Below are 27,471 nucleotides of genomic sequence, written 5' to 3'. Positions count from 1 at the left end.
CAGCTACACAGAAATACGGATGATTCGCAAAACACACGTGCAGTGAAAGTACAAAAGTATTCCATGTATTAAAATTCCAGAATAAGCAAAACTAAATAGTGTAATGTCCAGACATGAGTAAATGTATGTATACATTATACAAAGGAATAATTAACATAAAACTCAGAGTATTTTATTTGTTAACCTTTGGTGAAGAGAAAGGGAGCTGAGTTTGGAGAGATTGTAAAGGGCTTTGTGATTCTGAAAATGACCTAATTCTTAACTAGGGTAAAGATGCCTGGGAGGTTCTTTTTATAATTATTTACTGTCACATCTTCATATACTTTTGCATTATATTATTTATTGTGAAATAATTGTATCCAATAACTGGATACAATAGTTTATTATGAAATATTGCTAACATACAAATAAACAAAATAGCCTGGTTTTAAAGAACATTCACATATGTACCACACAGATTTATCCATTCTTTTTTTTTAAAATATATTTTATTGATTTTTTACAGAGTGGAAGAGAGAGAGAGATAGTTAGAAATATCGATGAGAGAGAAACATCGATCAGCTGCCTCCTGCACATCCCCCACTGGGGAAGTGCCCACAACCCAGGTACATGCCCTTGATCGGAATCGAACCTGGGATCTTTCAGTCCGCAGGCCGACGCTCTATCCACTGAGCCAAACCGGTTTTGGCCAGATTTATCCATTCTTAACATGCCAGATTTGTTTCAGATAATTTGCTTTTTTCAAGTATGTTTTTATTGATTTAAGAGAGGGAGAAAGAGAAACATCAGTGATGAGAATCATCAACCTGCTGCCTCCTGCACGCCGCCTACTGGGGGTTGAGCCACAACCCGGGCATGTGCCCTGACAGGGAATGGTTAAAACAACTCTCTAAGCAGTTTTCTACTGCCCCTTCTTTCCAGTTAGAAACTTGTGGATGTGAGGGATCCTCTTCCTCCCATTATTGTACTGGGAAATGGGAAAGAAAAAATAATGGGGATATGTAGAGTTTTAAAAACACTTAAATGGAAAGCATAGGTAATTACTATAGATATGATAAAAGGAACATTTGTACATTCTTAAACTTGATGTTTGATACAAGTAACTTTCCATGTGGCAACAGTTGTGTTGATTGGCTAGGTTTCTCCCATGTGTTTTATACAATTTGGAATTGATAAACCATTTTTATTTTACAAAAAATATGCTTGGAATAACTGTGGGAATGAAAGGATATGGCTCCTCAAGATTTATATTTGACACTTTTTTAGTACAGCCATTTACTTGTGGGAGAGGCGCTGAAACACTGGTAAGGGAGTGAAGGGACAGATAAGGGAAGACAGCTGCCATTGTAAGTGAATGTGTATAATCCCATGGGAAAATCTGAAAACAGTGTACAACAGATAACCTATGTGCTCCTCCCAAGGGGAGGGAGATCTGGTTTATATCAAATTCCCATCAAGCACTGGGTAAAGCCTGCTCACAGGATATACAGAGTAGAGGCCTTTCATGATTTTAGAAAAAGCCTGCAGACCAACAGATGAAGATAGTGCAAGGCAAATGAAACACACAGAGAGGCTATGGCCAAAGGGGCAGGAGCAGGCACCAACAGCATCTGCTGTAAGCACTGGCTTAGAACTCTTCATAGAATGTAGTAATTTTCACCAGCACACTGCTATGCGGGAAGAATTTCTTAAATATGCAATACCTGGCCATTTAGCCAGGGGTGCTAACCTCTTTTCCCTTAGATTGTCAAATAAAAAAAATGACAACAGAAACACAATAGTAGCTTTCCGGTGTGAATGAATCAAAATCTTACCTACTTTTTTGGGCAAATCGGCCAAAAATATATTTTTTGATGTGCCGCAGAGTTTTAGTAAATAGTTTATGTGTGCCATGAGATGAAAAACGTTGAAAATCACTACAGTAAAATACTAAATTTTATTAAAAATTTTTATTCTTAATACCTCACTAGCTACAAGTGGCACTTACTTTTAAACAGCCTATCAGTATCAAGTCATTATTCTGTGTAGAACCAAGAAAGGCCTTCTTAAATCATTCACAATATATTAAATGATCTCCAGCCTGGGGGACCACAGAGCAAAGCTACCAAGCCTCCCTTATGCCTTAACTTGACTTGGGGGGAACAAAGGTATAGGGACTCAAGGGAAACTGGATACAACAGCCTATCACATTTTCTATTAAGTAATTCTGGACTACAGCAAAGTTACCTACAAAACGAGGGCCCCCACAGAAAGATGGACTTCGGCTCTTGTTTATTAATTTTTATAAAATGATCTAATTACATATACTTGCAATAGTGACAAGTACTGGTCTTTAAATTATAGCTTTTCTCATTAGTCACGTAGATACCTGCTCTCTGTGAGTACTCTGATGCTTAATGAAGCTTGTGCGCCAACTGAAAGATTTCCCGCATTTGTCACATCTATAGGGTCTCTCTCCATTATGAATGACCTCGTGTCGACGAAGATTTGACTTAAAACTAAAAGTTTTTCCACATTCTCTACATTCAAATACTTTCCCCTTAGTATGGGTCCTTTGATGCTGAATGAGATCTATATTCCGACCAAAGGATTCTCCACATTCACTGCATTTGTGAGCGTTCTGTTTACTGTGAATTTGTTGATGGCTCTTAAGGGTTGAGTTCCGAACAAAGGCTTTTCCACATTCAAGGCATTTATGGGGTTTTTCTCCGCTGTGGATTACCTGATGTCGAATTAGAGTTGAATTCTGACTAAATGTTCTTTCACATTCACTACATTTATAGGGTTTTTCTTTGGTATGGATCCTTTTATGTTCAACAAGATATGCCATCTGACGGAAATATTTTCCACATTCATGACATTTATATGGCTTTTCTTGAGGGTGACACTGTTTATGGGCAGTAAGAGCAGACTTCTGTTTGAAGGCTTGCCCACATATGTCACACTCAAAGGGATCCTCTGAAGTGTGAAATCTCTGATGTCGAACAAAATTTGCCTGGCGTTTGAAGGCTCTTCCACATTCACTGCATTCATAAGATTTTGCATTTGTCAGAATTTGCTTATGCCTCAAAAACAATGATCTCTGATTGAAGGGTTTTCCATACTCATTATATTTGCCCTGCTTCTTACTTGTTTGACCATTCTGATCTTGAAAAAGGTTAAGGTTTTGAAGGAAGTACTTGTTGTATTCATTATCAACAGTAGGAAGTACAACTCTGTAAATGTCCACACATTTGTTAAATTTAAGTAACTTTTCTGAAGGCGTCATGGCCGTCTTCTGCTTTACCACTGGTATCTTACATGACTCTGTATTTTCAGAAATTTTCTGCTTTGGAGTTAGCTTTATCATCTGGTATCTGGCTTCAGAACCTAGCCAAAAAAAAAAACAAACAAATATATATATATATATATATATATATATATATATATATATATATATATATATATATATATAGCTGTTTTGGTTCAGTAGACAGAGCGTCGGACTGCAGACTGAAAGGTTCCAGGTTGGATTCCAGTCAAGGGCACATGCCTGGGTTTCAGGCTCAATCCCCTGGTGGGGGATGTGCAGGAGGCAGCCAATCAATGATTCTCTGTCATCATTGATGTTTCTATCTCTCTCTCCCTCCAATAAAAATATATTTTTAAAAAAGAAAATATATAAATCACCTGTCCACACAGAAGAAAAAAAGGGAAAAGAAGCCAACTGTTTGTAATATAAGACACTGAAATGAAGCTAAGAAATGTTTGCTTAGTTACATCATCATAATAGAGAGGCCCAAATTCTGATTTTAATAGGACTCTCAGCTTTTATAACTGAAAGAGCTCTTGATATCAACCAACCAACTAAAAAATGTACAAGAAGGTATTATCCCAGCCAGTGTTGCTCAGTGGTTGAATGTCGACCTCTGAACCAGGAGATCACAGTTTGATTCTGAGTCAGCACATGCCGGAGTTGATTTGATCCCCAGTGGGGGGCATGCAGAAGGCAGCCAATCAATGATCCTCTCTCATTGATGTTTTTATCCATCTCTCTTCCTCTCCCTTCCTCTCTGAAATCAATAAGAATATACATTTTTAAAAAGTGCGTTAGTGCCCTGACCGGTTTGGCTCAGTGGATAGAGCGTCTGCTTGCAGACTGAAGGGTCCCAAGTTTGATTCTGGTCAAGGGCATGTACTTGGTTTCGGGCACATCCCCAGTGGGGGGTGTGAAGGAGGCAGCTGATCGATGTTTCTCTCTCATTGATGTTTCTAACTCTCTATCCTTCTCCCTTCCTCTCTGCAAAAAAAATCAATAAAATATATTTTTTAAAAAAGTGTGTTAGAGAATGTGAGAACAAAGTGAACCCCTCATCATTACTGAAAAGCAACTTACTAAAGGTACTCAGTAGTGTCACATAAATATGGGGGGAGAGTATCTTATACGATAAACATGTTTTTAATATATCTGGGAGGAAGAACTCCTTAAAAATGAAAAAAAGTGTAAGATAGAAAGAAAAGGAACCAGAGAGAAGAAGGTACAAAAGTCAACAAAATAGAGCAGAGGTAATCAACCAGGGTGGTTTTACATCCTAGGAGACATTTGACAATGTCTGGAGATCATTTTGGTTGTCACAACTGGGGTGGTGCTACTGGCATCTAGTGGGTGGAGGCCAAGAATGCTGCTGAATATCCTACAATGCACAGGACAGCTCCCCTCAACAAAGAACTATCTAGCCCAAATGTCGAAGTGCTCCAACTGAAAAACCTTGGAGTAGAGGGACATGGAAAAGGGTAGAAGCAGCAACAGGAGATAGTAAGTAGGAAAAAGTAGGTACATCAAGAAATACCAAGTAACACCAAAAGCAAAATGAAAGCAAGGGAACAAGAGAAAGGATAAGTAATGAAGGTAGAAGAAAGCAATAGCTAATATGGCATAAGAGCTATCAGAAAACACCAGACCAGCTGCTTCAGTGAAGTACTTTATTTATTTATTTATTTATTTTAAATATATTTTATTGATTTTTACAGAGAGGAAGGGAGAGAGATAGAGAGTCAGAAACATCGATGAGAGAGAAACATCGATCAGCCGCCTCCTGCACATCCCCCACTGGGGATGTGCCCGCAACCCAGGTACATGCCCTTGACCGGAATCGAACCTGGGACCTTTCAGTCCACAGGCCGACGCTCTATCCACTGAGCCAAACCGGTTTCGGCCAGTGAAGTACTTTAATGCAAAAGAGAATGCACTTTGCAAACTCGAAATCAAATCCCAACTAGCAATCTTCTGTGTGATAGATTATCTTTTTAAAATATATATATATTTTTTATTGAATTCAGAGAGGAAAGGAGAGGGAGATAGAAACATCAATATTGAGAATCATACAACTTAACAAAAGGAAGATAAACAATCCAATCAAAAAATGGGCAAAGGATCTAAATAGACACCTTTCAAAAGAGGACATTCAGAAAGCCAAGAGACATATGAAACATGCTCAAAGTCACTAATCATCCGAGAGATGCAAATCAAAACAACGAGGTACCATCTCACACCTGTCAGAATGGCTATCATTAACAAATCAACAAACGACAAGTGCTGGAGAGGATGTGGAGAAAAAGGAACACTCGTGCACTGCTGGTGGGAATGCAAACTGGTGCAGCAACTATGGAAGACAGTATGGAGTTTCCTCAAAAAACTAAAAATGGAACTCCCATTTGACCCTGTGATCCCACTTCTAGGAATATATCCCAAGAATCCAGAAACACCAATCAGAAAGGATATATGCACCCATATGTTCATAGCAGCACAATTCACCATAGCTAAGATCTGGAAACAGCCTAAGTGCCCATCAGTAGATAAATGGATTAGAAAACTGTGGCACATCTACACGATGGAATACTATGCTACTGTAAAAAAGAAGGAACTCTTACCATTTGCAACGGCATGAATGGAACTCGAGAGCATTATGCTAAGTGAAATAAGCCAGTCAGTGAAGGAAAAATACCACATGATCTCACTCATTCATGGATAATAAAGACCATTATAAACTTAAAAAAAAAAAAAATGAGAATCACTGATTGGCTGCCTCCTGCACGCCCCCTACTGGGGATCAGGCCTGTGCCCTTGATGGGAATCAAACCCAGGACCCTTCAGTCACAGGCTGATGCTCTGTGTGAGAGATATCTTAATCTATTAGTTTCTTCCTCTGGAAAATGGAGCTTATGGTATTACTACTACCTTCAGAGGGCAGTAGGGATGAAGAAGTGAGAGAATGTATGCTAAACACCTGGCTCAGTATTAAGGACATAGAAGGAGCTTCATTAATGTGATTCCCTTCCTCTTTATGGTTTCTGCTTGTCTGGGACTTCTCACCCACCTGGACAAGCCCTACTGGAAGCCCTTCTAGTCCCAGCTCTTTGTAGATCCAGGATCCATGGGTCTTCCCACTGTTCCAGCTGACAGATCACCTCAGGTTTTGGAATCTGAAATCCTATTCATGGGGAAGGAAATGGATGTGATGATTAGTGAGTTACAGAGATGCCCTAGAGCTCAGATTAACCACTTTGGGTCTACAGTGGCAAGGAGATAAGGACAATAATCAAAAGGGCTCCTGAGAATAGAAATCCGCACAATCTTTGTGAAAATCTGACAATCTTTATTGACAGCCTGAATGATACTCACCCCTTGGATGTGGTAAACTCACTCTTAGAAATGGCTCAGTGGTTGAGCACTGACCTATGAACCAGGAGATCATGGATCCGATTCCTGGTCAGGGCGTACGCCTGGGTTGCAGGCTCAGTCCCCAGTTGGAGGCATGCAGGACGCAGCCTATCAATGATTCTCTCTCATCATTGATGTTTCTATCTCTCTCTTTCCCTTTCCCTTCCTCTCTGAAATCAATAAAAAATATTTTTTAAAAAAAGAAATACAGCCAAAGGAAAAGTTAATGTTCCAGAGATTTTCAGCAGAGTTGCAACAATGTAGAACTGGAAATAAATGTTAATAGGGGAATAATTAAAGTATAGCAATTAATATAATAAAGGGAAAAGTATTAGGCACATATTAAAAATCCATGTTTAAAAAATATTTATTGAGGGTCAATGGGGGAAAAAAGGGATATATGTAATACTTTCAATAATAAAGAATTATTTTTTAAAAACGTATTAAAAAATGCTCCTAGGGCAATGGAAACTAAAGAGAAAATAAACAAATGGGACTACATCAAAATAAAAAGCTTTTGCACAGCAAAGGAAACCATCAACAAAACAACAAGAAGACCCACTACATGGGAGAACATATTTGCCAATGATACCACCGATAAGGGTTTAATTTCCAACATTTACAGGGATCTCATGAAACTTAACAAAAGGAAGATAAACAATCCAATAAAAAAATGGGCAATGGACCTAGATAGACACTTTTCGAAAGAGGACATACAGAAGGCCGAAAGACATATGAAAACCTGCTCAAAGTCACTAATTATACGAGAGATGCAAATCAAAACGACAATGCGTTATCATCTCACACCTGTCAGAATGGCTATCATCAACAAATCAACAAACAACAAGTGTTGGAGAGGATGTGGAGAAAAAGGAACCCTTCTGCACTGCTGGTGAGAATGCAGACTGGTGCAGCCACTGTGGAGAACAGTATGGAGCTACCTCAGAAGACTAAAAATGGAACTCCCATTTGACCCAGTGATCCCACTACTAGGAATATATCCCAAGAAACCAGAAACGCCAATCAGAAAGGATATATGCACCCCTATGTTCATAGCAGCACAATTCACCATAGCTAAGATTTGGAAACAGCCTAAGTGCCCATCAGCAGATGAGTGGATTAGAAAACTGTGGTACATATACACAATGGAATACTATGCTGCGGTAAAAAAAAAAGGAACTCTTGCCTTTTGCAACAGCATGGATGGAACTGGAGAGCATTATGCTAAGTGAAATAAGCCAGTCAGAGAAAGATAAATACCACATGATCTCACTCATTTGTGGATTATAGAGAACAACATAGACTGATGAAAAGGGACAGACTCAAAGACTGAGAAACAGCAATCAGGCTATCAATCCCCAGAAGGAAAGTAGGGGAGGGCGGGGGTAAGGGGAAGAGATCAACCGAAGGACTTGTATACATGTATATAAGCCATACCAATGGACATGGACAACAGGGGGATGGTAGCATGAGTGTGTGTGGGGGGGAGGTTGGGGGTTAATGGGGGGGATGAGGACACATTTGTAATACCTTAACTAATAATAAAAAAAAAATAAAATAAAATAAAAGTTGTTAAATCCTTTAAAAAAAAAACACAAAAAACGTATTAAAACAGGGAAGTGCTCCCTGTACATTTTTAAAGCAGAATACAAAACTCATGTAGAGTATAATTCAAAACTCATGTAAAGTATGATCCAAATTTAATGTTTTAAAACTATACGTAAATATGTACATAAGTATACATATATACGAAAAGACTAGGAAAATGTAAACCAAAATGTTGACAAGTTATTTCTGAGCACTGGGACTTTTATTTTCTACTCTATTACTGAAATATCATTCAATAATACATATATATTAAGAAACTTAAAAGTACCATACCAGCTAACTCCAACATTCCAGTCTTAGGAATACCAGTATATCTTGGGAATAATCAGAAATCCATATAAAGATTTATAGTCAGAAATATCCATTGGCACTTTATCATATAGAAAATGATAAACACACAAGCGAATCAACAAGTAAAACAAAGCCAAGCTTAATATTCCCGAATGGGAAAATAATAAATATTAAGGATCATACAATAGATTTACATTAAGATTATTTACTATATTATGGGGGTTTTTAACAGCAGAGGGAAAATTCTGATGCTATAATGTTAAGTTTTAAAGGGATTACAGAATTATACAAAGAATATGCTCAGCTACATTTTAAAAAAATGTTTTTACTGATTTTAGAGAGAGAGGGAGAGAGAGAAACATTAATCAGTCACCTCCTACATGTACTCTGACCAGGGCAAACCAACTGAGCCACACTGGCCAAGACACTCAGCTACATTTTTTAAAGCATGGGGGAAAAAATACTGGAAGTAAATACTCCAAAATATTAACAGTATTGCCCCTGAATGTTTTTTCCTTCCCTTCATGCTTTTCTATACTTTCCATGTATTCAAATATGCGCTTGTATTTTTTTTTAAAGAAAAAGAATCATAAAAAAAACCCCAGAGGTGGGTAGATAATCCTATGACAGAAACTGTGTCAAGAGTGTCAGCATGAGGGCCAAGCAAATATCCCCAGAAAGAAAACTATTTATCCAGGTAACTTCACAGTAGGACATTCTGCATTGGCTTAAGAGAAAGGCTGACTCCTGGGAAGAAAGAAGCAGTGAAGGTTCAGAAAGAAAGTCAAGTCTGTTAAGAATCATTTCCTGGGCAATGAGTGATGTTGCAAACAAGGAAGGAATCATTTCCAGAGAAAAGAAATAAGACATTTCAAGAGAGTAAGAAGCTAACTTTTGAGAATCCAATCAGCCACAATCTTTTCAACTCCAAGAAGTCTTATGGATATAGAGGTCAATGGTGGTGGGAAATGAACTCTAAAACAAAAGGAAACTTCCTCATCCCCAATCCCTTACCTGAAGCCAGATGAGTTTCAGGATTCAGAATTTTTCCAGATTTAGAAAGGGTGACTTCCTATTATATACTACCCCAAAACCTAACAGGGTTTGGAACTGTACCTTTAATCAAGCACATTGATGTTCCTGATGCTAAATATATAGATACAAAAGTCAAATGGGAAAAATCCTATATAATAAAAGCCTAATATGCAAATTGACCGAACGGCAGAACAACCAGTTGCTATTACACACACTGACCACCAGGGGGCAGGCACTCAATGTAGGAGCTGCCCCTAGCTCACAGACCCTAGCCCAGCCAAGGCAGGTGCCAGCAGGGGCCCGCTGATCGCCCCGCCAGTCACCCCACAGATTGGCCCTGATTGCTGGCCATGCCTAGGAACCCTACCTGTGCACGAATTTTGTGTACCAGGCCTCTAGTAAGGATGATAAATAGCTTGACTTGTAGGGTGAAGTCAAGTTCGGCCCCTGGATGACCAGGTTGAATCTTGTAGCCAAATGAGCTATGAAAACATTTCTGATTTTCAGTGCTTTTTCTGATTTTAGAATTTGTGTAGACAATCAAAGGCAAATCTGTAAGCCTAGTCATTACCCAACAAAATCATGTTTCTGTAATTCTCCAGCATCACATCTCTGTAGAGGTCCTTTTGAGCCAAATCAAGTTTGTTCCACTCTTCTCTGGTGAAGTACATAGCCACATCCTCAAAGGACAGCAACTCCTAAAAACACAGTGACTAATTATAGCTTCAATTCTGACAATAACTTTGTGAGCTGCTATTATTCTATGAGTCCTGTTTGATTAGATAAAGTGATTTGGCCAAGTTCATTCAATTAGTAAGTAGATTCAGGGATCAACTTCAGTCTTCCCAGACATGTCTTTTTTCTATGCGAGGGCCAGAAGTTTTTTCTTTAGAGGGCCAGATATATATCTTAGGCTTCTCAGGCCCTTTGCTGTCCTTATTCAGTTCTGCTACTGTAGCACAAAAGAAAGCCATGGAAAGCAAATGGGCATCACTGTGTTCCAATAAAACTTTACTATCAGGACTTGCCCAAATCCCACACAACCCTTTGCAAATGATTTTTCTGTCAGGGCTCGCACAGGGAAGAGATAGCACACTCAAATGAGGTCACTGAGGATAGCTTAGTGTGCAGATTAGTCACAAAAGAATGGACAGGCTTTCAACAGGGCCTGCTGAAGCATGCAGGGGCTGGCTCTCCTGGGGAACCATTACCGACTAAGTCTGATGGAAGAAGCAGGGAAGGGGTTATTAGAATATAGAAAGTTGTTGAGAGGAAACAAGGCTGAAACCAGGGTCTTAGAGAAATGCAGCCCAGCAAGGAGGAAGCTGTAGGAATAAGCATCTGACATTAATTTCCTCCAAGCCTCTGGTCCCCTGACTCCCACCATTCCATTGCCAAAAACCAACCAGAAGCCAGAGGGCGAGGGAGCCCACTGATGGTAAATATAAAGGTCAGCCTCCCAGGGCACAGACCAAAGTCAGGAAAAGTACAGAGTATATCCAGGGGGATCAGGTGTTCAGCACAATGTACGCAGTCGAAGTTTCCATTTGCAAATGTGTGTTCACCTCAGATGGGCCAAGAACAGAAGGTATCTCATTCATATGCTATTGGAGCAGTTGGAGCAGAGGCCTGGTTGTCTGCTCACTACACTCCTTTCTCTTATAAGACATTGATGGTGTGGGTTCAGGGGGTATTTGTGCAGAACAAAGGTGCTCAGTAACAGAGAATACCCACCCCATCCTGAGAAGCTTCTCACACCTCTCCTCTGGATTCAGACACCACAATCTCCCAAATTCCATGGCCTTTCTTTCCTCACCACTGACCCTGACTTCCTCAAACTCTCTCTCACCACCATCCTAAATGTCCCTCCTTTTATTGCCTCCTGAACCTGACCAACTCAGCTATCTGCATTCTCTATGTCTACATGAAGGTTATTAGGTGCCGGGGGATGAGATGGTTTAATCTCCCATGAGTTATCTCTGTACATTTGGTGTTACAGTTGAGCCCTTAAAGATTCTCAAAAACTCTTGCTCTTATATTCCCCACAGTGGTATTCTACATATTTATCACTCCTGTTCCTTTAAGAAACGTTTACTGAGCACCAATAAGTTGTTAACCTTCATGCTATCGGTCAGTAATAAATATAAGGTTACAACTCAGGCTGTGAACTGCTCAACTCTATATAATAAAAGTGGTGTGATGGGGCCCCCTCGAGTTGCTAAGTGCACAACTGAACAATCCTATAGCAGCCCTGGTCCCTGCTTCAGGAAGTGAACGATCCAGTGGAGGAAGATGGAGAAACCAACATGGGAATGATCCAGTGGTCAACACGCCTGGGAGGTGATTAGAGAGGGCTGTGAGGAGAGGGAGCTCCCCTTCCCTGTCAGAATGCACTGCCCGTTCTGTCCCAGAACACAGCCCATGGGGCACATGCTCTTTAACTCCTCTCGTATTCCCCACCGCCTCCCCTAGACATTACCTACATTTTTACTCATTCCTCTTCTCCCTCAGAGGAAGAGGTTGTCCTTCTAGTAATCTCTCCTCCTCTGCCACTGATTCCATTCTCTCCTGTCTCTGCCAGGGTCTGAATCCAATGATGATGATGAGTCTTCCTTTTCTTTCTCTTTCCTCTCTTTCCCCTTGTGATATTGTGATTTACAGTTAAAATATATATATATATATATATATTTCCTAAAATCCCTGGAATTTCCTAAAGGAATAACACCAAATGAGCATCTTTTAATATTTGGTCTTTTGTCCTCGGTTTCTCAGATAGGTCCAGAGCCATAAAGGTAAAAGGCATGTCTTGTTACTCATAATAACTTTCTTCCACCACACCTGAGTTTATGTTAATGAGATGAACTTTAGAAAGTCCCTAAAAATGGCAGCACAACCACAGGATTAGAGGGTTAGAACTTTCAGACCCCTTCCGCCCCCCAACTAAGAGAATAGGAGAGGAGCTGAAGGTTAACCTATGATCAAAGGCCAATTAATTAATCAATCAAACCTATGTAATGAGCCTCCATTGAAAACCTAATATGGGTTAGTGAAGTCCTGGAGATGCTGGGAGGGTGGTATGCCTGGACACAGTATGGAAGCTCTTCACCTCTTCCCACATACCTTGCCCTATACTCTCTTCCATCTGACTGTTCCTGAGTTATATCCTTTTATAATAGACCAGGAATCTAGATAAACCGTTTTTCCTGAGTCTTTGAGCCACTGCAGCATATTAATGGCATCTGAGGAAGGGGTCATGGGAACCTCCAATTTATAGCTAGTCATTCAGAAGCATAGGTGACAAACTGAACTGTGATTGGTGTCTGAACTAAGGGGCAGTTTTGCTGGACTGAGGCCTTAACCTGTAGGGCCCTATGCTAAGTCCAAATAGGCTGTCAGAATTGAGTTACATTGCAGGGCACTTAGCTGGTGTCATAACTGCTTGATAAGTAGAATAATCCCACGTCTGGTGTCAGAAGTGAAAAGCATGAAAGTAGAGAAACACAGGCGTGTTCTTTCCTAAACACTCACTCCCCTCTTAACTCCTTTCCCTTAGCCAGCAAAAATGCTAAAATATCTCCTATTCTTAAAAAGATCTGCCTTGTGCCTTGCTTCCCCTCTGGTTTCCACTCTCTCATTCCCTCACTGGACCAACTTCTGTAAAGAAAACTCCACACACTCACCTGCAATCTCTCCACAACCCTCCCCTGCACTCTGCCCATCAGTGCCCTACTTGAGAACACAGGCAAAAGTTATGTAGTTAATGTAGGAAGTCAGAGAAGTTTTCACAGAGAAGATGATTTTTGAGTTGAGTCTTAAAATATGAATAAGTGAGTTTGCCTGTGGACAGCAAGAACAGGAAATACAAAAGAATGGAGGAATGGAAGAGCACTATGCATTCCAGTGTGCAGATCCTCTGGCTGTGGGGGAAGGCTGGAGATAAAGCTGAGAAGGCAGGCGGAGTTTCAAGATCCCTCAGAAGATGCAGACATGCTGGAGCAATATGGACCATCTGCTACAACCTGAATTCCCTCCCTCCTGTTCAAGGCTGCACTTTAAAATTATTACAATTGCTTTCCAACTTGTCCCTTACTTTTAAACTCAATTTCTTATCATCACCAGCCATAATGTTACAAATTCAATAATTAAGCTTCCATTATATCCATTAGATTAGAATTTACCACTGTATTATAAGAATTTACATATCTACCTTTCCAAACATCTTAGAAACTCTGAGGCAAGAGTTTATCTCCCAGCATAAAGTATACAATAGGTACACAAGAATGCTCACTAACAAAAACAATAAACAACTGTGGTTACAATAGCTAAAACTTACAGAGTGCTTAAAAGGTAATAAGATACTATGAAAAGTACTCCACATACTTTACTTCATTTAATCCTCACAACTCTTTGCTGTAGGTACTACCATTATACCATTTTACACATAAAGAACTCAAGTTTAAGGTCTTTACATTGCCTTCCAAGAAGGAAAAAATCCCCAAATTGATAAAGGTGGCTCAACCTGAACAAAAGAGTTAAAGCCACATTAAAGCCATCGCCCACTATAGTCACAGGGACTATACTGAGGAAGTGGAGGAGAACCCAGCTCACCTTCCATGGAGCTGTCAGGAACACAGCTGCCATGGCCTGGTTTCTAAGATGGGGCAGGATCCTGGCCACCAGGCTAAGCTGAAAGAGAAAAAATAAAAAATAAAGGTAAGGAGTGAGGCCAGTACACATTTGAACCTCTCTCACTAGGCAACTCTGGGAATTCCACCAGGGCCAATAAACCTCAGCGAACACAAAGTCACAATTTAATGTTGGAATGTGTGATTAAAATGAAAGAAGCCACTAGAATAGGGTTTTTTAGTAATTTCTGAAGCTAGATCCATTTTCAAAACTACAGTCAAAAGAACCTGTGGCCCAGCCCTCCCCTTTTCCCTAGAATATGTTCTGCAGTACCTCATTATAAAAATAGCACTTTGCCAGTAGATGAGTGGATTAAAAACCTGTGGTACATCTACACAATGGAATACTATGCTGCTGTGAAAAAGAAGGAACGTTTACCATCTGCAAAGCATGGATGGACCTGGTGAGCATTATGCTAAGAGAAATAAGCCGGAGAAAGATAAATATCACATGATCTCACTCATTTGTGGAATATAATGAACAACATTAACTGGACAGAAACTGGCAACACAACCTAGAGACAGAACCTAGCGAGAGAACATGGCAAAAGATCTTGGGCAGAACCTAGCTACAGAACCTGGCTGTAGATCCAGAGACACAGAAGTATCAAAATAGACCACCTGCCAAACCTCAGAGGGAAGGCAGGGGAGGGTGGGGTGGTGGGGTAAGAGATCAGCCAAAGGACTTATATCCATGTATCTGAGCATGACCAATGGACACAGACCAATGGGAGCGGCAGTTATCAGATTTCAGGCTACCTGTTATACACAAAGAAGTAATCATTGTCAAAAAGAAATTCAGCTTTACTTCATATGGATATTTTATCCAGCAAGAAACAAACCACAAACACGGAGACTTCAAAACTCAAGGTGTTGAGAAGCTGGGCTCTCAGCAGTTGCTGCTCAGCTTATAAAAGCATGTGAGGGGTAACAGAATACACCACCCCAAAGTATGCTCCTTTGGAATGTTGATTATTTTGAGCTGCAGGCACTTAAAAAACAGCAAATGCAAAGACAGGCTTTCTATGAACTGCCTTTATCTTCCTAAAGACAGATCCTCCAAAAGGAACTCAATTGTCATAAATCCCTCCCAGGGAGTCTCATCAACCAGGGAAGATTGGCTCTTATCATGGAGAGGAGACTAGAAAACTTTGACACAAACTATCAGACCTCCCATATATTCTTCTAAGAGCCCATTCACCTTTCTAAAAAACCTCTAAAAGGTACATTCTCCATCCCCTTTCCCTAGTAAGATGGGATAAGCCTGAATTCTGGCAATCCAGGAGTTACTCATTTTCCCCTGGTATCTCCATATATTCATAAGGTACACATGTTCATAAACTTGTGTTTCTCTAATCTTTTATTGCAAGGATTTCAGCTAACTCAGAAGGGGAGAGAGAAAATTATTTTTCTCCCCCCTAGACATGAATGAAGAATTACCTTGTTTTCCATTGATTTTTAAAATATATATATATTTCTTTATTGATTTCAAAGAGGAAGGGAGAGGGAGAGAGAGACAGAAACATCAATGATGAGAGAGAATCATTGATGGGCTGCCTCCAGCACGCCCCCTACTGGACATCGAGCCCGCAACCCAGGCATGTGCCCTTGGGCGGATTCGAACCTGGGACCCTTCAGTCCGCAGGCTGACGCTCTATCCACTGAGCAAAACCAGCTAGGGCGAACCCCTTAAACTCTTAATCACATCTCGTTTTCCCTATAACCAAACCAAACCAAACCATAGTACCAACCAGGCAATCCATCACCAGACTCAGTTCTCCCTTAACGCTACAGAAGTGCCTGCGCAGAACATGCTCAAAAGTTGGCGTCTACAGGAAGACGCTGGGTCAATGCCCCGTGACTTCCCCATAAAGAGGGGCCGGGGGGGTTCGAGCCCTGACACCTTCCGTGGCGGAGCTGCCGTGACTTCCCCGCGGCACCCACTCCTCCCATCACAGTCGCTTCTTTCTCCCCAAACCTGCTTGGCGCCTGCTCCGCGAAGTCCTAGGTGTCCACTGGCAGCGACCACGTGGGCTGGACTCCTCTCGCGAGGTTCCGGCCCCGCCCCGGGATCTGGTCGGCGACTCCATTAATCTCCAACTGAGCGCGCTAACCCGAAAGATTCCCGTGTCTCTCCCTCGCCCACTCGCCCGCCCCAGTAGAGCAACGGCGCCTGCGGACCTTCTAGGAAACGCGGAGGCCTCGCAACTCTATGGTTGGGCTAATTGTGCCGCAGCCTCGAGTCACAGGCACCCAGCGCCTCTGATCCGGCCAATGTAAATGTTACTCAAAGTATTTAGGGTTTCATTTGGGCTAAGAGGGCTGCTGATTGCAGATAGAACCCTCCCCCCCCCCCCCCCAGTATTTGATAATCATATTGTGCAAAAGTGACAATATTGGAGACTCGGGGGGCCTTAAACTCAGGAACAGTTTCCCTATCAAGCTTTATACTGCTATCTGAAGTTACATGGAGCAGGGGCTGAAGAGCTATAGTAAGACATTAGGATGGAAAGAGAGAAATTTTTCAGTCTCCCATGTAAGATACATGTAAGATAAAGACCACGATGGGGAAGAGATCAATAATTGTAAGTCCTACAAGTTATAGTTTCTATTGCTACTGTTTAAGCTCACTGATCCTTTCAGGTATTGGTGTGTGTGTGTGTGTGTGTGTGTGTGTGTGTGTGTGTGTAATTTTTTATTTATTTCAGAGAGGAAGGGAGAGGTAGAGAGAGAAACATCAGCGATGAGACAGAATCATCAGAATCATTGATTGGCTGCCTCCTGCATGCCCCACACTGGGGATGGAGCCAGCAACCGGGGCATGTGCTCTGATTGGGAATCAAATCATGATCTCCTGGTTCATAGGTCGACCATGTTGGTCGGGCTGTTGGGGTTTTTTAATCTCCAGAAGCTCCATTAATTTTTTTTATTACCTTGTATTTTTCTGTTCATGCTTGTTTTAAATCCTTTAAGATATTCAATTAATTGTTTTTAAAAAATATATATTTCATTAATTTTTTACAGAGAGGAAGGGAGGATAGAGAGTTAGAAACATCAATGAGAAAGAAACATCAATGAGAAAGAAACATTGATGAGCTGCCTCCTGCACACCCCCTACTGGGGATGTGCCCAGTAACCAAGGTACATGCCCTTGACCGAAATCAAACCTGGGACCTTTCAGTTCGCAGGTCGATGCTCTATCCACTGAGCCAAACCGGTTAGAGCTCAATTAATTGTTTTAAAGTCCTTGTCTCCTAATTGCATAACTTGGATCTGTTCAAGATCCAATAGCATTTCTGGATCTATTCCTATTGACTGATTATTTTCCTGGTTTAGGATTACACTTTCCTGCTTCTTTACATAGCTATTCATTTTTTATTGGCTAGGAAAGTGATAGATCCTCCCTTCCCCCAAATGGTGGGTGGAGTAACAGCAAACATAACATAACCTGCAGCCCAGAAATACCTGAGTGCCTAACCATGTACCTTATATGGACTATACATTAAGCCACCAATCAGCACCGGCCAAATACTCTAAGCCCGTGGTCAGCAAACTGCGACTCGCGAGCTACATGCGGCACTTTGGCCCCTTGCGTGTGGCTCTTCCTAAGCCTTAGGAGTACCCTAATTAAGTTAATAACAGTGTACCTACCTATATAGTTTAAGTTTAAAAAATTTGGCTCTCAAAAGAAATTTCAATCGTTGTACTGTTGATATTTGGCTCTGTTGACTAATGAGTTTGCCGACCACTGCCCTAAGCCAGCGGTTCTCAACCTGTGGGCCGCGACCATCGGAAAACACATATAGCATATCAGATATTTACATTACGGTTCATAACAGTAGCAAAATTACAGTTATGAAGTAGCAACGAAAATAATTTTATGGTTGGGGGATCACCACAACATGAGGAACTGTATTAAAGGGTCGCGGCATTAGGAAGGTTGAGAACCACAAAGCCCTTGTTCCTAAGTACCTGAGTGCCTAACTATGTACCTTATATGGACCATACATTAAGCCACCAATCAGCGTGCGCCGAGTACCCTAAGCCCCCATTCCTTCTTATTCCTCCCCTCAAAAGGAGTGCTCACCTCTGCAGGGGTTGCTGCTCTCCCCTTGCGAGACAGCCCCGAAGGTCTTTCTCCTGATAAAGATCGGCTCCTGCCTGATCTTTCAGAAAGAATTCAGAGACAAGACCCAAACTGTAAGAGGACATTTATTTGGTAAATCAAGAGGTAGAAAAAGTAATTCCTAGAAGAAATGGACTTAGGAAGACAAGTTATGGAGGCAAAAGAAGGGTCCTTGGAGCCTAGGAGTGAGTAAGGTAATGGTAATGTGCCTGGGGCAGGGAGGGGGTGGGGAAAAGGAAAGGGAAAGGCAACTGGTGTGCTCTGGGGAGGAAGAGAGCACTGGGTCCTCCCTAAGACGTTTATGGTCAATATTTTAGGGGAGGTCCCAGGGGGAAGATCTCAATAGAATATTCAGCAGTTTCCCAGTGTGTCTTTTCAGGGTTGTGGTCGCTACTGATTGATTGGCTGGCACCAGGGAGTTATTCTTCAAAGCAGCTAGTCCTGACATCAGCCGTGGTGGTTTGGCTGCTTATCTGGGCCTGGAGCTAAAATACAACTGAGGCACAGATGTTATCTCTGGGGAGGAAAGGTTGGGAAGTCCAAACTGAATATCCAGCCATATGCTAGGCTAGGGGAAGGAAAAGTCACCCTGGGGGCAAGGTCCCACCCTGCAATAGATTGTCACCGGGGGCTTTCTACCCTGGTGACCGTCTGTCCCTGGCCCATGCTCCTTTCTCTACTCATGGCTAACTGCCTACCGTATTTTCACACACAGTGTGTTTCATTTAATTCCTAGAACAAGGATGCCAAGTAAGCAAGCATTACATCCCTATTTTACAGCGAAGGAAACTGAGATTCAGAGCATCGAACCACACCCAAGTCAGAATTGCTTAACCAGCAATGGTGAACGTAGCCTTTACACACACACACACACACACACACACACACACACACACACGGTCATGTGAACCCTAGGGTCTTCCATACCCAGCCCATAGCTGGAACCCTTAGGGGTACTCTTGGATCAAACCTACTTGTAACTTATTATTATTTTTTTAATATATATTTTATTGATTTTTTACAGAGAGGAAGGGAGAGAGTTAGAAACATTGAGAGAGAAACATCGATCAGCCGCCTCCCGCACACCTTCCACTGGGGATGTGCCCGCAACCAAGGTACATGCCCTTGACCGGAATCGAACCCGGGACCCTTCGGTCCGCAGGCCGACGCTCTATCCACTGAGCCAAACCGGTTACGGTCTACTTGCAATTTAAACCTGGGTGAACACTTTTCCTGGTGACTGGGAATTCCTTTAAGAACCGGAGCTCATCTCCCATCCAGTCCAGCTGGGAGGAAGGATCTTGATAGGCTCAAGGTGACAGGGTGAGAAAGCCCGGATACTCTTCCTTCCGCTTCCCGTTTCCTGGTTCCCTCCCAGGATGGAGAGCTGGGCAGGGCCCTTCTCTCCCTGCTCCGCCCCCAACGGAGGGGGCCTGGGCGCTCTGCAATCCAGCGGCTTTGCCCTTCATTCCGCGGAGCGCTGGCAGCCCCAGGGGAGCCTCAGTCCCGACCTGCTTCCCGTGAGCCTCTGCTCTCCACGACCCCACGCCGGGGCGCGTGCGCCTTACCCAGCAGTCCTTGCGCGGCCCCGCCGAGCGGACACCCCGGACTCCAAGATGGCGTCAGTCGGTAAGCACGGAGAGCCGGCAGGGCCTGTCAGGTTGGAAGCTGGCGCCGGTCCGGGGCTTACAGACGCCCTGGGCGGGGAGGGAGCTGCGGAGCGCCTGCCTTTGCTGCGGGCCTTCGCCGTGACTCACCCGACGCGCACCCGACCCTTTGCAAGGGTCCTGCGCTGCCCGACCTTTCTCTGCTCTCCGGCCGCACCTCCGGGCTGTGGCAGGGAGGGCGAGGGCAGCCGGGCAACGCGCCTCTGGGCTTGGGAACGCGCCGCCTCGGGACTCCCTCCCTCTCTTCTCCTCTCCTCTCCTCGCTAAGGAATAGCTGCTCTCGTCCCCGCCGCGACCCCGGCGCTTTGCACTGGAACCCTATGTGCAGATACTTGTTTCCAAAGGTGAAATTCAAATGAAGCTCCAGGAGAAGTTTAATGCCTAGGACAGTACCTAACACAATGAAAGGTTAGACGCATATATGTTGACTATGCGCTGAATAGGCTCGCGAAGGTGAAGTGACTACTCAAGGTCACAGCTAGTGAGAGGACTGAGCGGGATTCACACCTAGGAGTTTGGGGCCTCGTGGTAAACTGAGCTTGAACCACAAGGATGATCTGAGGACTGGCAGGCTTTTCGGTGGCATATATGAATGAATCTCTACACTCATGGGACTGTGCACACTTTTTTTTTTTTTTTTTAAATAGTAGGGTAACCATGTATAAGCCCTAGATCCTCACGTTAGCCTTTTCAAGAAGTCACTGCCAGGAGTGTTGATCCCATGTGGTGTGGCCTGCCCGAGATCACAGCATGGCATAGGCAGAGTTTTGATTAACCTATGTGTGTCTTACCCCAGTTTCTGTATTCTTTTTCTTTTTTTTAAATATATTTTTGTTGATGTCAGGAAGGGAGAGTGAGAGAGAAACATCAGTGATGAGAGAGAATCATTGATCGGCTGCCTCCTACATGCCCCCTACTGGGGGTCGAACCCACAACCCCAGCATATGCCCTTGACTGGAATCGAACCCCGGACTCTTAAGTCCCCAGGCCGATGCTCTATCCATTGAGCCAAACCGGCTAGGGCCAGTTTATGTATTCTTAATCTCAGCCTGGAGAAATGAAGAGGGGATCAGAAAAGATGAATGATGCTGTTTTTGTCATCTGTGGAAACGGCACGAGACTTTATCCATAGGTGGTTTTGTTGTTTAAATAAGACAACATGTGAAAAGGAAGCATTGAGACTTGGCATCTTATTTAAGCAGAGGGTTGAATAGCACTGTGGACTAAGGATTTAACAACTTAGTACATGGAAGGTACTTGGAATACTGCCTGGTGCACAGGCGCGTGATGCTCATCCCAGCTTAAACTCTGACTTTTGGGCTTGGTCCTGTCACATCTGGCCCATTCAGCATCACCCTAGAGAAAAGAATTGGAGTCCAAAGCCTCTTAAATAATGATGATCTTGTAGGTGATATCTGTTGCCAGAGCATAAAGCCATTAGCAAATAAAGTGATAAAAATATGAATGAATAACAATAGATGAGAACAGGGTTTGGCAAACTATGGCCAATAGGCCGGATTTCCTGAGGTCTGTTTTTGTCTGTGAGCTAAAAATGGTTTTTATGTTTAGAAAAAAAATGTGTTACAGAGTCCTTGTGTGGCCTGCAAAGCCTAAACTCTTTACTCTCTGGCAAACCTCTGGTTTGGATTTAGTACCTAGAAGACACTTGGCATTTCCATGCCTCTTCATATAAATGAACAATATGCTTGTTGAAGTCATAAAATCAGGCCATACTTGTGGTCCTTACACAGTCTTCACTGAAAGTCTGTCATGACCAGGAACTGTGTGTGGATGCTCCCACCTTCAGATAGCTCATAGACAGACAAATAATAATAATTCCCATTTACACAGTATCTAAGCCAAGTACCAAGGTGGGCACTATTCTTATCCTTATTTTACAAAGGAGGAAACAGGCACAGAGAGGGCAGTAACTTGCTCAAGCTACAAAGTGGCACAAAACTCAGAATACTGAATTCTAGAGTCTGCTCTGTAATCACCACACTCTACTGGTGTGAACCAGCGGCTGCAGAGGGATGTATAGCACTGCACAGCAGTGTTGAGGGAGAGTTCCAGTATGGCTGCCAAGGACTGAGGCCTTTGTCTTCTGCTAAAAGAGAAATTCTGCCCTGGCCGGTTTGGCTCAGTGAATAGAGTGTCGACCTACGGACTGAAGGGTCCCAGGTTCAATTCCAGTCAAGGGCACATGCCCGGGTTGTGGGCTTGATCTGCAGATGGTTCTCATCATTGATGTTTCTGTCTCTCTCTCCCTCTCCCTTCCTCTCTGAAATCAATAAAAATATTTTTAAAAAATTTTCAGGGATTTAGAAAAAAAAATAATAAAAATAAAAGAAATTCTTTTTCCCTCACCTGAGGATATTTTTCTATTGATTTTTTAGAGAGAGTGGAAGGAAGAGGGAGAGACAGAAACATCCATGTACCTGCAACCAAGGTACATACCTTTGACTGGAATCGAACCCGGGAATCTTCAGTCGGGTGGCTGATGCTCTATCCACTGAGCCAAACCAGCTAGGGCTAAAAAAGAAATTCTTGGAATAAGTGTATACTTATCTCTAATGAATCTGATTGCCTCTTGGAGTTTTGTGATGGGGTTGTACTTGTTCTTAAAACTAATGTAATTTTGCCCTACCTGGTTTGGCTCAGTGGATGGAGTGACAGCCTGCGGATTGAAGGGTCTCAGGTTCGATTCCAGGTGGTAGGCTCGATCTCCAGTAGGGGGCGTGCAGGAGGCAGCTGATCAATAATTCTCTCACATCATTGATATTTCTATTTCTCCTCCCTTCCTCTCTGAAATCAATAAAAATATATTTTTTAAAAATGCATGTTTTTTTTGCCCAGTGCTTCTACATTTCTGAATTTTGGTTAAGTAAATGCTCTTGTCTTCATATTACAGAGATATAAATATGTATAAATTGTTGGCTTTTTTCCTCCTCTAATGTGCCAAGGCACCATGCCAATTTCTGAATGTGGTCCTGAGAATGCAGAATGTGTTTTCATAGTTTGTGTGAATATGAAAAAGATAGCTGCAGTGGGCCCAAAAGTGGCCTTTTTTTTGAGCCATCCGCCTTATACTTGTCAAAAACATTTTGAATAGTTATTCTTTTGCATATTTCCCCAACATAGTTCTATTTTTGAAAGCACTTTTTAACTTTTATTATGGAAGATTTAAAATAAAAGGGGAACAGAATAATGTAAGGAGCACTTTGTACTCATACCCCGTGTCAGCTATTAGCAACATTGTGCTATTCTAGTTCCATCTACACCTTCATCACCACTCCCCACCACAACACCATATTTAAAGCCAGAGTTGGTTTTAGAATGATGTTTGTACTCCTTGCTGCATGCATGAAGGCTTTGAGAGTGTAGTAAAGGTATTACTGTGTTCTTATTCAAGAGGAAATGTGATATAGTATTCCTTGGACTAAAAGCCTACCTATTCAAGTAAAGATAAACCTGGAATGTAAGATGTGTACTTATTAAACTTTCCTAAAAATAGCACAATCAGGGTGACAGGGAAAGGTATAGGTCATTTTTGGAGAACATTGTTTGGTGTCGAGTTTAATATCTGTGACACTGAACTCTCCAACAGAGATTTGGAACATATCTTAACATTCATTTGAGACCATCTGACATTTCAAAAATTAAACTAATCACAGCTTTCTGTTTGTAAAAAAAAAAAAAACCTAAACAGTGAGATTAATCCCTGAAACCCTGTGTCGTTAAAATATCCTAAACTTTGGTTTACTGTATGGGCATTTCCCTCTACCCTTATTCTTTTTTAAAAAAAATATATTTTATTGATTTTTTTACAGAAAGGAAGGGAGAGGGATAGAAGTTAGAAACATTGATGAGAGAGAAACATCAATCAGCTGCCTCCTGCACACCCCCTACTGGGGATGTGCCCTCAACCAAGGTACATGCCCTTGACCAGAATCGAACCTGGGACCTTTCAGTCCGCAGGCCGACGCTCTATCCACTGAGCCAAACCGGTTAGGGCTGAATTTCTTCGTATATATTGTTTCTAAAATATATGTATGTTGATTCTTTTAAAAATATATATATTTTTATTGATTTCAGAGAAGGAGAGAGAGATAGAAACATCGATGAGAGAGAAATATCAATCAGCTGCCTCCTGCACACCCCCTACTGGGGATGTGCCCCAAGGTACATGCCCTTGACTGGAATCGAACCTGGGACCCTTCAGTCCGCAGGCTGACACTCCATCCACTGAGCCAAACCAGTTAGGGCAACCCTTATTCTTTTAAAAAAATGTTTCATGTAAACCTTAATGAGATTTTAATAGTAATAATAACAGTTTACAATTCTGAGCACTATTTCAAATGCTTTTGTACAGATTTTCATTTAATCCTTGTAATAAACCATTACAGATGAGGAAATTAGCTCACTGATTATATAGAAAGAAAGTGCTGGCATTTGAGATAAAGAGGGCAGGGAAGAGGCCTTTTAGGAGATGATATTTAAGTTGAGATAGCTATGTGATGAACCAGGGGCACTGCAAGTGCAAAGACATCAGTGAAAATAATTATGTTGCATATGAGAAACAGAAACGGTTTTGTATGGTGAGCCCAGGAAGATGGGTGTATATGAAGTGGTTGTCTTACTCCATAGAGTGTTGGCTCCTGAGAGCAAGTCTCTTGTCTGCAGTCAGTACTGTATTCACAGTGCTTGGTGTGCTACCTGGCATATGGTAGGTGTTCCATATTTGTTGGATGAATCTAGGTGGAAGGTTGGGGCAGTTTGGGACAGGTAGCCTAAACCACAACCCTTAAACCATGTATGCAAGTCACAGGCTTATGCCTCCATCTATCACTGGTCTGTTGTGACAAGCCTCAGTTTGATCCATCAATGCCAGGGTCCGGTTCTCCAGACGACCTGTAGCAGATCTGAAGCTGCCGCTAAGCCTTGTATTTCTCTTTATGGCCTGAAAGCCCTTGCCCTTGTTAAGGGTTGGGAGGTGTTAGGAAGCCTGTGGGATTCCCTCAGTGGACTCTTGAGGCTGGTCTTCAGGGAGCATTCGTCTTTCCTTGGATCCCCAAAATGGAAAAGAAACTTTGGAATGATTTAGTCTGGCTTCTGTGGCTAGTCATTAAGAAGGAACTTTAGTCCTTGACTCCTTGCTCTGAAGGCAACTTTTTAGAGTTGATCTCTGGCTGCCCTGCAGGTGCTGGATCTGCTGGCACCACAGACATCGGGGCACAGAGGAAGTGGCTGTTTCTACACTCAGTGCTCAGAACAGTGGGCACTAAGAATAGTTTATAGCCTGACAGTCCTAGTGCGCCCGGCCGGCATGCATTTGTGTTCCGTGTGTGCAGCAGTCTGACCTGTGTCCCGGCTTACAGTTGGGGACCTCGGGTGAGATCCTAAGCACTTTGCTTTTCCTTTTCCTCTGAATGATGAGGCTGTTCTGGGGGCTTAGTGTGGTGGGTGGGACTGACCGGCACAGGGTCTCCTGCCTGGAAATTTGTTCACAGGGCTGGGCTGGGGGCTTCTTAGCAACAGTCCTTGGGCAGGTGTGCAAATCCTCAGCTAAGAACCATATGCTGGTGTGAGCTCCCTGTGGCCCTGGGTGGGCAATCGGAGCCACCTCGCACATGAGCACCCACACTCTAAGGACTCTGAGACAAGCAGAGCACTTTCAGGAGCAGGAGGGGCTTGGTCAGTTTGGGCCGGGTGGGCTGCCAGAGGTTCGCTCCCTGCATTTCTCTGTCCAAGAGTTGGGAGTCGGGGCCCACGTGGATCCCCTCAGTGGGCTGATAACTGCAAATGATCGTCCCAGCCAGGGCACTGGGTAGACAAGGGGCTGTAGATAATCCCACTGGGATGGCAGGTGTAACCCACTGTCCTTGTCCCCTTGCAGAAAAAAATAAGAAAAATAATAAAGTTGACCTCTGGAGGAGCATGGGGGAAGGGAAATCTGCATCTGAACACTTGCAGCTCCACCCCCCTCCCAAGTCCCCTTTCTATTTTACTCTTAAGCCCAGAGATGAGTATAGTACAGCCTCAACTAGAAACCCTTTCTGTCCAGTCTTCAGACTCATTGAAATATAATCTGGGGCCTGTTGGATCATTTGGAGTGGTTTTTACTACCATTTGGCATCTGTGGTCCCAGGTAGGATACTTGTAGTAGAAATCAAACTCGCTTCAGGAGTAGGGGGACCAGACCTGAGGTTGAATCCTGCCTTCACTGCCTGCATGCTGTGTGACTTTGGCCAACCTCTCAGAGTTACACCCCCTCCTCCCCACAACCTTATAAATTAAGGCATCAACTACTTGTTTCAAAGATTAAATGAGCTAAAATATGTAAAGTAAATATTAGTTTTGCAGTAATCTTTCTATTCTGTCCTCTATTACTTTCTTCCTTGTGGCCATTAGTTCTCTTTTTACATAGTTATTCTCAGCAAGCTGTTATTCAAAATCCTGTTTATTAATAAATCTGTCACTACAGCAGTTCTGCCATTATATGGACTCTGGCTTAAAATAGTGAATTTGGTGTGACATATTTATTCATAATATTACTTATGTCCAGCCTCTATGTAGTAATGTTATCAAATATCCTTTTATTGAATGGTTGAAATGAATGACATAAAAGGATGGTATTTGTATTATTTGGAGATTTTTCAGTATGTATTTTTGCTTTTCCTAATCAGTGCCATTGAAGGAGAAGAGACTGATGGAAGTCAAATTAGGGGAGTTGCCAAGCTGGATAATGATGCGAGATTTCACCCCTAAAGGCATTGCTGGAGCATTTCAAAGAGGTCAGAGCCTTTTGGATATGTGTAAACAAAAACAAATCTCTGGTTCTTCAGATTTCTTTTTCCTGAATTAATTTGGGTGGTAAAGGCCTTGTCTCAGACCAGTAAGTTATGTAGATGATAGGGAGAGGTTGTTAGCTTTTGAATTTCATGTTTGGTCCTGTCAAAGACTGGCTCTGAGATATTTCAGCCAAGAAAACATTTTCTATTGCTTGAGATCAGTACCATTGCCTTCATCTTAGAGAAATGTCTATGAGCATTTTCACATTATTAGACTTAAGAAAAAAATGAGTGAAGCATAGTGGACCTCAGTCTAAAGTATAATGCTCATCTTCCTGCCAAGCAAAACTTCCATGATGAATATTTGAAATGGTCTGTTCTTCATGTCTGTGCATTTTAAAGTGCACAGCTAGTCAGATCAGTCCTGTGGAACCCATGTCATGTTCCAAGACTAAAGACCCACATTATGCATGGTCTCCAGCTTCTCAGGGGCTTCCCTCTGTATTTTTCTTTCTAATACTGACTTCCCTGTGGCTGTCTTTTATGTGCCATCTTTCCTCCTGCCCTG

At 42.4% G+C, this 27,471-nt stretch overlaps 2 protein-coding genes and 1 non-coding gene across 8 annotated transcripts in view; 2 read left to right on the top strand and 1 right to left on the bottom strand.

Annotated features, from left to right (window-relative positions):
* Positions 1 to 27,471, top strand: part of LOC118656484 (ATP synthase subunit f, mitochondrial) — a 43,699-nt gene that overhangs the window by 14,679 nt on the left and 1,549 nt on the right. Inside the window, exons 1-2 of one of the 2 annotated variants that reach the window (XM_036309916.1) lie at positions 19,920 to 20,074; positions 26,799 to 26,906. In XM_036309916.1, coding sequence (XP_036165809.1) covers positions 20,062 to 20,074; positions 26,799 to 26,906 — 121 coding nt within the window. In that variant the 5' untranslated portion in view covers positions 19,920 to 20,061. Of the gene's footprint in view, positions 1 to 19,919; positions 20,075 to 26,798; positions 26,907 to 27,471 lie in introns of those variants that run through there. The other variant, XM_036309915.1, reaches the window with a different exon arrangement.
* ZNF789 (zinc finger protein 789) lies at positions 569 to 18,421 on the bottom strand. Of its 5 annotated transcripts, XM_036309952.1 has the most exons (6): positions 16,298 to 16,471; positions 14,243 to 14,320; positions 12,118 to 12,273; positions 10,206 to 10,332; positions 6,357 to 6,470; positions 574 to 3,369 (listed from the first exon to the last, which is right to left on the bottom strand). In XM_036309952.1, exons 3-6 carry the CDS (start codon positions 12,127 to 12,129, stop codon positions 2,357 to 2,359), a joined length of 1,266 nt encoding a protein of 421 aa, XP_036165845.1. In that variant the 5' UTR covers positions 12,130 to 12,273; positions 14,243 to 14,320; positions 16,298 to 16,471; the 3' UTR covers positions 574 to 2,356. The 5 variants fall into 5 exon arrangements, with proteins under 5 accessions (XP_036165847.1, XP_036165845.1, XP_036165844.1 ...); XM_036309951.1 differs by lacking the exon at positions 12,118 to 12,273 and having other exon boundaries at positions 578 to 3,369; positions 16,298 to 16,466; XM_036309950.1 differs by lacking the exons at positions 12,118 to 12,273; positions 16,298 to 16,471 and adding an exon at positions 16,071 to 16,285 and having other exon boundaries at positions 578 to 3,369.
* Positions 25,301 to 25,420, top strand: LOC118657198. The gene has a single exon (XR_004967922.1). It is a non-coding gene; the product is annotated as a small nucleolar RNA SNORA43 (small nucleolar RNA).

Source organism: Myotis myotis, unplaced genomic scaffold (genome assembly GCF_014108235.1).
Source record: "Myotis myotis isolate mMyoMyo1 unplaced genomic scaffold, mMyoMyo1.p scaffold_m19_p_5, whole genome shotgun sequence".
NCBI lineage: Eukaryota > Metazoa > Chordata > Mammalia > Chiroptera > Vespertilionidae > Myotis > Myotis myotis.
Note: the sequence above shows the minus strand (reverse complement) of the source record. Positions and strands in the feature narration are given on the sequence as shown.

What these genes read in the sequence shown, in the direction of transcription:
- ZNF789 (XM_036309950.1), bottom strand. An exon ending in CAGAAACATGATTTTGTTGG is followed by an intron (nt 6,471 to 10,205) that starts GTAATGACTAGG and finishes CCCCATGAATAG; the next exon opens with GATTTCAGATTCCAAAACCT. An exon ending in TTCCAGTAGGGCTTGTCCAG is followed by an intron (nt 3,370 to 6,356) that starts GTGGGTGAGAAG and finishes TTTTTTGGCTAG; the next exon opens with GTTCTGAAGCCAGATACCAG.